The sequence below is a fragment of the Cydia pomonella genome, chromosome 2 (genome assembly GCF_033807575.1).
Source record: "Cydia pomonella isolate Wapato2018A chromosome 2, ilCydPomo1, whole genome shotgun sequence".
Lineage (NCBI taxonomy): Eukaryota > Metazoa > Arthropoda > Insecta > Lepidoptera > Tortricidae > Cydia > Cydia pomonella.
The window spans coordinates 9535034-9545636 of record NC_084704.1 but is presented as its reverse complement, the minus strand read 5'-3'; the positions used below and the strand labels follow the sequence as shown (position 1 = coordinate 9545636).

The following is a 10603-nucleotide window of genomic DNA, read 5'->3' as shown; positions in this document are numbered from 1 at the left end:
ATCTCTACGGACTTTAATTCAATATTAGATCTTACAGGACAAAAAATGCATATTAATTGTAAAGCACATATCCTATTCTTCTAATTTTTTTGCCTTGCCTATTAACTTAAGAATTTAGATATGATATTGTGGATTTTTCAAACTTTAATTCATTATTGACAAAATAATAAGCTAATTTGAGTTTGACAAAGTAGCACGTTGATTTTTTTTCAAAAAATTTGATAGCATAAAGCCTCATACATATTATAAAAGACGATGCTTAAATTTTGTACTTTAATTCAATATTCAAAATTCATCAATAAAAATACATAAATACCTTATTTATATCTAACGCTCGTTCTAACTTTTCTTCATATATTACAAATATGCTTAAAAATATGTCCCATACCAGATAAACATCACTTTTCACTCGAATTATCGAAACTTATAAGGCAAAAATCCGGTCCCACTGTTGAGCTAGTCGTTTTGTACGCAGCTATAAACCACCGGTTTCTGGGGTAGTGCGCCGTTTTTTGTCTGGCAGTGAATGTGTTAAACTGTTTTCTTTTTTCAATTGCTCCTGCAACGGCAATGTTTTTTTTTCACCCGACAATTTAAAGACATGCTTGGCTCAAAATCTATCCTATCCGTCTCAAAATCTACTCAGCCGAGGCACGTCTACACTGGCCAGTTTGTGTGTAAGGAAATTACTATGCGCATATGCTCGCTCTGTGTGGACCCATCTAATAAATACATCTGTTTAGTTATAGGTGAATGAAGGAGTGAAGGTAAAACCATAAACAATTAAAAGCAGTGGAAATCAAAATATATTTTATTAGTAAATATCTCTTGGTGGTGGTCGGCCAAACAGAAGCTTCCATGACACAGGCTGTATTAACTCAGACATCAAATCTGATCCTTCACTATAAAACTGCAGAAGACTATTTAAATAATGAACCATTTCATAGGCATCAGGAATATTATCTCCTTCTGAACAGTATTTGTATATTATTAGAGAGGGCACATCATGCTCTTTACAAATTTGAAATATTTGAGTTGCAAAGCCCCCTCCGTATATCTTAATGTCACGTTCTAATGACTCATGCACCAACCAATTCAAAGATTTCATGCACTCTTCATATGGTGAAGTCTCACTTGCTAAGTATCTAAATGGCGATGTCATAATGTGCTTCCTTTCATGAGCAAAACTGCTGGTGAGCACAATAATATCCTTAATTTGTTTTGCTTTGAATTGGTTTACAACATCCTCAAGGAAATTTTGTGCGTATTCAAAGATAAGAGGTGCTCTCAGCTGTAGAATAACCAATTGTCTTTCTCCACATTTGTATGCTTCACAACTGCTTGAAAGTTTGCTTGATTTCAAGTCGTATGGATCATAACCGGCAACTGGAATAAGAGCTGGGCTGTAAACCGATGCAATTTTCTTCATATTTAAAGACGAAATTAGCAAGTCACAGGCGAGCTGACCAACATTTCCCACTGCAACGCTCGGAATTATCAATGTAAACCCCTTCAAATCATCAGCATCAAAGAACTTCCAAAGGTTGCTTTGAACCATTTTTGTTTCACAGAACGATTTATTCAAAAGACTAATTCGATTTCAAATATTATAAATTTTAAAACATGGAAAGCCGCATGTCATCAACAAATTTTTGATTTTGATGACTTTTGACATGTTTTGAAGTTTTATTTGGTGTTGCTACGAATAGAAAAATAACACTAATAACCCACGGACGTAGATAACCACAACCGTGGTGCTACATTGTTATATATCTAATTATATTAAATAATAATATCGAAATATTCTGTGTTTTATTTCATAGCTCAATCAATAATTCAAGTCAATTCAAATATGACATTGTCTTCTATTCATAGATAGGTGAACCATGAAGGCCTAACACTCTCCCTAACCGTGGTGCTACATAAAGGATGGTTAGGCGATCTCCAACATAGCTTCTTACCAAGGTTAAGGTACAGTCAGCGTCAAATACTTTGTAGCAACCAAAGTGGCCAAATAGTTCGGTACACCATATATTGCTACAAAGTATTTGACGCTGACTGTACAACTGAGGTTTAACAAAATTCTGAGTAGAGTGCCAATTACATCCACACTTTATCAGATCTGATATCAGACCCGATTTCGGGCCCGATCAAGAGTATTTTTCCGTTTCACCAAATATCAGCACATCGTTTACAAAAATACGCTATACACGCTTAGGAACTAACAAGGTCACGTTGGTCCGCATCCGAAGCCTCGTTGTCGTCATCGTCGTCGTGCAATTGGCGCTTTATATGCACCGTGTGTAAGAAGCCTAATGAAGGTAATGCAGTCTGTTGACATTTTATTTTTGACAGCCCTCTGCTCTGATCTTTGATTTATGATAATGATATTTTACTTCTGAATGTGGTTTGTGCTTGTCTTGATTAATACTTTAGGCTTTAAAACATCAAAAAAATAGTTAGCTAACATTCTAAATTATTAATTTTAACTGATATGACAGAAAACAAAAGTATAGATCCGCAGATAGAAGACTTCATTAACGCCGAAACGCAAAAACAACGTTTCCAGGTTAGTCATGTAAAATGATTTCCTTATTGTTCTTTCTTATTTGCTGAAGTAGTGACTGTCACTCACGTAATACATTTAAGCGACTTAGTGTATTTCTTAAGTGTAGAATTGTTGCTGTTTTATATAATCCAAAGAAAAATGCGGAACCGCTATCATTATGCCTTTGATATGTTTCAGGTGTTGGTCCACGGTCTAACCGACACATGCTGGGACTCCTGCATGGGGCGGCCCTCGACGCGCATGGATTCTAAAACGGAAGTGTGCATTATGAACTGTGTTGAGCGCTTCATTGACGCAACCACATTCATTACGAAACGTCTGATGAACACTACTAAATACCGTTCTGATGCCCCGCTAGAGTTCTAGCAACTGACTATTTATTTGTGGTACTTAAGAACTAAACAGAACTAAACATGTTCTCCAGTGTAAGAAACTTTTTGCACCGACACAGGAGGAAGTTTATTCTAACTGGTGCAGTATTTGGAGGGCTGTACTTATTGACAAGTTATGCTCAAAAAAAATTGCGGGAATGGCAAGAAAGAGAAGCTAAAAAGTTTTTTGAGATGACTCGTAAAAAGCAGCATTTTGAAAGCACTGAACGGACTTGTAATCAGACAATTCTATCTTTGTCTAAAATTGTTACAGATAATATTTTGAGTTCATTAGACACTGAAAGAATTGTTCAAGAGTTGCAGGAGAATCCAGAAAACAAATTGGCACTGTGGGAACAAATGAAAATAATGATTTTCACTAGAATCTGTGTCATTGTGTATGCATTGACCATACTGCAAGTGACATTGAGAATTCAACTCAATATAATTGGAGGATATCTCTATAGAGACTCTGTATGTGAGGAGGAACCTCTTATTGACAGTGATCTACAAGCTAAATATTTATCTCTATGCCATCACTTTGTCAGCCAAGGCATTGAAGACCTTGTGAAGCAAATTGAACAAGCAGTTAAACGGGTTGTAGAGCCAGTGTCACTGAAAAAGAAAATAACATTACAAGAAGTAGAACAAATGTTCTGGTCCATACAAACTATTTTATGTACTGATACAGTACAAGGAGATCCAGTAAAGAAAATGGTGCACTATTTAGTGGGGCACACTGCCACTACTAATGAAGCCAAACTGGATACAATAGTAAAAGAAACTATGGATGTATTGGAAAGTGATGAGGTTACCTCAATAGCTATGTCCTCAATTGGAAGAAGTTTCTCATCTGTTATCGATGAAGTGGCAAGTTTGTTTGCTACCAGGTCGATTCCAATTACTAAGAACCATCTGGAAGTAGGAGAGGGACATGTGGTCACAAATGGAGCTCTGAGGCTGGCAACAAATCCCAGTCCTTTCATAGATGTAAATAAAGTAGAACTGCATTTTGTTAAAATTTTACCACTGATCAATGAACTGGTCACCAAGAACACATGCAAGGGCAATACTAACATTCCAGATTTATTAACTCAACAGCTAACCCTCAATGACAAGTTAAAATTGTTGGGTGCAAATATTTATGAAGTATTCAGTAGTTCCTAAATGTGCTGTGCTAAATATGGAATCGGATTTGGTTGGGTTTCCGGGTTTGTTTTTTAAAGTTGTTGTAGTAATAGTGGCTTAATGGTTCTTTCACAGATATTATGTGATGTTTTCATGCAAAGCACAGGTATAATTTTGCATATTGTCAATATTATTATATTATGGACTGGTTTGATTAATTCCATATTCAATGCCAGTAGTGTAATATTGACAGCTAAGTGCTTGTACCTAAGAATTACACATTAAAATGGATTTGCACTACTAAATGTCATAAAATATTTTCTTCATACTTTTAGAATGTAGTTTTAATAATGTATAATTTATTGACTGGTAGTTACTTATTTCATTTAATATATAGATTTTGACCATGACTAATATCTACATAATGAATAATGGATAAGATATTTGTATATCTGTAATGATAAGGGGGAAATAAACATACAATTGGAACAATTCTACCTCTATTTCTAGTCCTTTATATGGTAACAATTTTTATCATACTCATAGTTTAATGCCATAAATATTGGGCCAACATAGACACACATTACAATGATTCCACTGTCTAGTCTGTTTTTTTTTTGGCATAGTTTGTCAAGCCATTCATGTTGGTAGAAAAAGGCGGCAAATTTAAAATATGTAGGCGAGAAGGGTTATTCACCCATAGAAAATTTTAATTTCAGGCGTTTTTCTACAGACAGAGTGACTTTGCCAGAGTATATACAGGGTGGGCAATTAAGGAGTATACATTTTGTTTTTAAATTTTAACTACATATATTAAGTTCAAAAATTGTGTAGTATTGTTTTAAAATTATATTATTCAGGGTTGGCAAATATATGCGGAACATAATGTCTGACATATGTCCACAACTAACAGCAAGTAAATGTGAGCCCTAATCGCAATTTTCAGCATACTTTGGTTTTAACTGTTTAAATTTTATCAGCTTGTTAGCATAGACAGACACGTAATTTTAGATAGCCCGACAGAAATAAGTCAGGAGCTGGAAAATTTGGGGAATTTGAGTGCAAATCACTGTCACTGTTTCTCGAAATTAATCAAGAAAACAATGTGTTTTAAACAACACAAACATTTGAGAAAAGTAATGCTTGCCGCTAGAGGTAGACATTTGGCAGAAGTTATCTTCCGTATATAATTGCTAACCCTGAATAATTTATTTATAAAAAAATATTTAGTATTTTCTTGCACTTAATACAGTTAAAATTTAAAAACAATGTGTGTATGCCTCTTATTTGCCCATCCTGTATCTAAAGACATGTTTTTATTTTAAACTATTGTAGCGCCATCTGCGTTACATTTTGCGCGTTTATCCTTGTAGAAGTGACACCTATGCTGCAGAAGGAGATAGCAATACCGCTTGCTTCCTCTAACGCATACCTGTGTCACTAGGTGTATTATGTAACTCTTTCCCGTACACCGAACAATGGTGTTCTGGACATTTGGAAGGCGTGCGCGGAGCCAAATCATTTCGTTTGCCTGGTGACTACCAGGCTACTCACCTACGCCTAGTAAGCAATGGAAATACGCAACTTGGTAGGTACATTTTATTTTATTTCTTATGAAAACTTAAAGTTGGACAAAATAGGTTGCGAAATAGAAACAGTTAGCCAATTACAAGTTTCCAAGGGGAGAAACATATAACTAATAATGATAAACGTAGATGGTGCTTCAATCGTTTAAAAAAACATGTCTTTAGATATGAATTGTTTGGTTTCATGACGATAGGAACCATTATACATTAATTCGAGATTGTCGCGCGTGACTAGGGTTTGGGCTTCTTCCAAAAAAACAGGCATAGCGCTTGTCGGACCACGCACAATGGAGGGTTTCGTATTACCTTCATTCAACTGAAAAAACTCATTACGTGGACTGAGGTGCAACGTGCAACACGTTGATTTTACTTACAAAATACACCTACATTCCAAATATCGCCTTGTTATACAAACGCAGTCCTCATTTTCCTCTCTGGATCTGGGATTAACATTATTGGAAATATTTTGACATAATATTTTGTATATCAACCACAGCTATGCCCCTACTATTCGCTGTTTTTCTAATTTCTAACCATTATAAATTATAAGAGTTATCATTTATAAATTTATATGAAATCTGTTTTTCTCGCTTAATTTTTACAATAATCAAAAAAATTAAAAAAGTCAAACGTAGGAGCATAGTTATGGTTGATATAGGTACCTACATTAAATTATGTAAAAATATTTCCCATAATATCAATATCCATAGAGAAAAATGGGGACTACGTTTGTATGGAGAAGCGGCCGTCCCCTTTCCTCTTAAAATATTATACCTTTTAGTTTTTTTTAAGAGTGCATGCAAGAACGCGCATGTAATACCCCTGGAGCTGCAGGTGTCCGTGGGCTGCAGTGGCCGCTTACCATGAGGCGGCTCGTATTCTACCTAGTTTAATAGCAACGTGTAAAAAACTGGCTTTTAAACTTATTATGAGATGAGTCATTAGCCGGGTTAATGAAATTTATGAGACACTTATGCTGATTCGCTATTCTGTGCGACCCGTCTCTTATTTTCCCCAAAGATGGCATCCGCTAGAAATAACTATCATTGATATCATTACAAGAATGAGCTACCTACTTAAATTTATTGTGTCATTCCGTTCTTTTGTAGCGTCGGACATGCTTTGTTTATGTGATGTTTTTGTTTTCTTTAGTTGGATGTCGGATCCCATTTCGCGCGTGAGTGGCAGCTCGGAAACGCTCCTACATCATTCAGACGATAAAAATAAAATACTACTTAAAATGATTTATTGGAGGAAACCGTTCATCTCATCTGATCATAGAATGTTTACACACTTCCAACCAAGTATTTCGCTTGTTAATACGCTTGGAAAAACAGTCTTATTTTCTGCCAAATAACATTTATAATTCAAAATCATGAATAGAATAAGATAAGATACCCCACGTTCGGCCGTCGAGTGAAATTTTCAGCGCGGTTAGCTTAATCCGTGTGCATTGATATGCGGCCGGATATCTAAACTTTGATAAACGTAGCTATTTATCTTTATTACGCAAATAGGTACATAAACTCCATCGACAAATGGGTGCCGTCCAGCGATATCAGTGACCACGAGGTTCCACACTGGTTTTATATTGAATGATATATCTAAACTTTATTCGATAGAACACTCCCTCTTTTTATCGTCCGAGAACTTTTAGACTAAACGCAGATAGTAAACTGTAATTTTAGTCGGTTAAGAAAATATTAACGGACGTAATTAATGTGGTTAGGGAGACTATGTGACCAAGTTTATATAATGCTTTCTTAGCTTTCCAGTCAGCAAGGCGGCGAAAAGTATTTGTGTGTGCGTGTGGTGCCGTCATTGCAGGCGGCGGCCGTGGTGCGGCAGCCTGCGCGCGCAGCCCTGCCGACGTTGTTGCCGCGCGGCGTGAACCGTCGCGCCGTCAACCAACCAATAGCCCGACAGAACTCGGCACGAGCGCGCGCCGCCGTCTCCTTATCGACGCGCAAACGTGATACACCTCTACGGGTGATAGCCGAACCCTCAACAGTGTCGCACATTTTGTTTGTGAACAATATTTTACAGAAATAATCACTAAAGAAGCCAGGACCCAGAGCGCCGATCTAATACAATTTACATTATCAGTGGCTGAAATAGCAGAAGCTTACAATCATGTAAGTAAATAAATAATCAGCAAGGTTGTGCTTTTTTTGATTAAAATGAATTTAATCAATCACTGAAACGATTTTAATAAACATGTAAGTGTAGCTGTAGATACTAGAATTCGATACCCATCTATATAGAAGACCAAATACCTACACAAATAACATGCTTCCCATGTTTTGTACGGTAGGTAGATATTCACTTTTTTTTAATCATTATGTAACTTGTGTCAAAAGGTGACAGCTCTTTGAGGTCCAAGGAAGCATGAGAAATTATCGGAAAGCAAACATTATTTCCAACACCAAGCGTCTACATATTTTCGTTTTATTAAGAATTTTAATTTGCATACATTTTGCATACCACAAAACAGGCCTAAGTATTGAATGCAATCTCATGCTGCGATATGTCCATGCTTAGCTTATTCCTTATTGCACAGATTTTTAAATCATAAATAAAATTAGGCCTTAAAATAAATGATATTACACAAAACGTAAATAGTCGTGAAGATAGTAGCCAAATACACGTTCACGACAGAGTGAGTGAAGATCCGTAGTACATACTTTCCCGTAATGAAAGGGTTAAAAGTGAAGTTAAAATTACCTAAAACCATCCCTTGGATTACTGTTGTTACAGTACATTAGATAGTAAATTACATCATGAAAAATTCCATACTTACCCTGCACTTCGACTTGCTTTTGCTGCTGCTTAGTTATTCCATGATTACCTAGTTAAAATGTCTGTTCAGTAATGAAACTAATGAATCATAAATAAACGATATTAAAAAAAAACCGGCCAAGAGCATGTCGGGCCACGCTCAGTGTAGGGTTCCGTAGTTACTCTTCCGTCACAATAAACTAAACTGGAGCTTAAAGTATAGTAAATTGTCAACCAAGGGATGAAACGGTACCTTTCACCCGAGTTAAACAAATAGGCAAATTTGCATAATCAGTACCTAATTAAAGTAAGTTTTTCTTTCGGAGCGATTATCTCCCAATATATTCACTTTATCAAAATTTTTTTCGTGAAAACCCTATTAGTTTTGAAAGACCTTTCCAACGATACCTTACACTCTAGGGTTGAAGCGAAAAAAAAAATTCACCCCCACTTTACGTGTAGGGAAGGTACCCTAAAGAAAAATTTTTTTTAGATTTTATTGTACGACTTTGTCGGCTTTATTGATTTATATATCCATGCCAAATTTCAGCTTTCTAGCATTAACGACCACGGAGCAAAGCCTCGGACAGACAGACAGACAGACGGACATGGCGAAACTATAAGGGTTCCGTTTTATGCCATTAGGCTACGGAACCCTAAAAAGGGTAGTGGCACCAAAAAATGACCGATGAACGGTTGGCTTTAAAATCAACGTACCTACGTAAGTACTTTACACGCTTAGTAGTAATTTTTACGAAAACCCTTCTCTCTTACATCACATTTCAGTTCTATACAATAAATCTACGCGTACCTACATTTTGCTTCGCGCCAAAACATCTTTTGTATGGAAATCTTATTAAGATGGCCGCTTCAAAACATTTTAAGGCTTTAGTTGCGTATAAAATAGAATAATACACATATATTGATATGATTTTGCTTCGTATAAATTGTAGACATTTTTTCTAAATTTTTCGTTATTTAGGAACTATTGAAAATTCCGTATCTAGGATGCGGGAACCCCTGTAGATTCAGGATTTCAGAAGTAACAGCGAAACATGACCGTACTAAAAACCATTTAATTTGAATATGATTTATTAAAATATGAGATATTTGGTGAAAAATATGAAAAACATTTTCATGTCCTAAATGAATTATCTGCTGATAGTTGATTTTTAACCAGAAGATGAACGTAACTTTTTATATCTAACACGGTTATTTTAAGGTTTGTTTTAGTTGGTTCATCTACTTCTATTTATGCCCAAAACTTGAACGAAAAAAATTACTAGTTCAACTTTTAGTTTAACTTTTTTTCATTCCTAAAACATTAACACTCAAAATTCAGTTACTTAGTTCATTTACTAAAATCCTAACCAAAAGTTGAACTATTTTATTGGTTCATGTTTTAGGAGGTAATCTATAAGATGAACGTTTTGACGTAATTTTATATCCAACCTTATGACTATTCGTTTCTATGAAAATCAGTCTCTTAAATACTATTTAAGTTCTCTACTGGAGGACTAGAGGAGGTTCAACTATAGGACCAAATTGTTCATAATTAGGGCACATTGTTCATCTTCTGTGCAAATATATTTTTTCGCACATTTTTATTTATATATATATATATATATATATATATATATTATACACTGAATAATTATAAGATAGTTCGTTTACTCTCATCTTGATTATAATTATGTTGAATCGTATAAAAAAAAATAAAAGTTACAGGTAACGCGTTCTAACATATACAAAAAGAAATCTAACGTTGGGGTGGTCACTTAATTGTTGATCTATTGGTGCCACTACCCTACCTATAAGGAGTATTAGGCATATATAATTGTCTCAGATTGTAGTAGTCTTTCATATTTGTTTACTTTTTTTGCATTTTCTTTTGTATGCCATATATTATTACGTGAGCTTAAATGTACATAAATCATAAAAACAACAAAAGTAATTATTATACCTACTGATAAAGATCCCAATAAAGTACATATAAGTAGTAAAACCACTAATAGTCGGCCAATCACAAAAAATAAACATATACAAGTTAGGTACTTACCTCTATACGCCTATTTAAAAAGATAAACATGATAATATTGTACCTAATGTAATGCATATAATTACATATTGCAAATGACACAAAACAAAGAATCGTTTCGTATGTTAGGTAC

At 35.1% G+C, this 10603-nt stretch overlaps 3 protein-coding genes across 3 annotated transcripts in view; 2 read left to right on the top strand and 1 right to left on the bottom strand.

Annotated features, from left to right (window-relative positions):
* Positions 1–795: 795 nt before the first annotated feature.
* On the bottom strand, positions 796–1888 carry LOC133533625 (proteasome assembly chaperone 2). Its single transcript, XM_061872636.1, has one exon. It carries the CDS (start codon positions 1556–1558, stop codon positions 815–817), a length of 744 nt encoding a protein of 247 aa, XP_061728620.1. The 5' UTR covers positions 1559–1888; the 3' UTR covers positions 796–814.
* Positions 1889–2329: 441 nt separating this feature from the next.
* LOC133533572 (peroxisomal biogenesis factor 3) lies at positions 2330–4561 on the top strand. The gene is made up of 2 exons (XM_061872578.1): positions 2330–2569; positions 2747–4561. Exon 2 carries the CDS (start codon positions 2983–2985, stop codon positions 4105–4107), a length of 1125 nt encoding a protein of 374 aa, XP_061728562.1. The 5' UTR covers positions 2330–2569; positions 2747–2982; the 3' UTR covers positions 4108–4561.
* A 959-nt stretch (positions 4562–5520) lies between these two features.
* Positions 5521–10603, top strand: part of LOC133533552 (glycoprotein 3-alpha-L-fucosyltransferase A-like) — a 45256-nt gene continuing 40173 nt past the window's right edge. The window contains exons 1-2 of the mRNA XM_061872546.1: positions 5521–5656; positions 7482–7789. The gene's annotated coding sequence lies outside the window, so the exon portion shown is untranslated. The remainder of the gene's footprint in view (positions 5657–7481; positions 7790–10603) is intronic.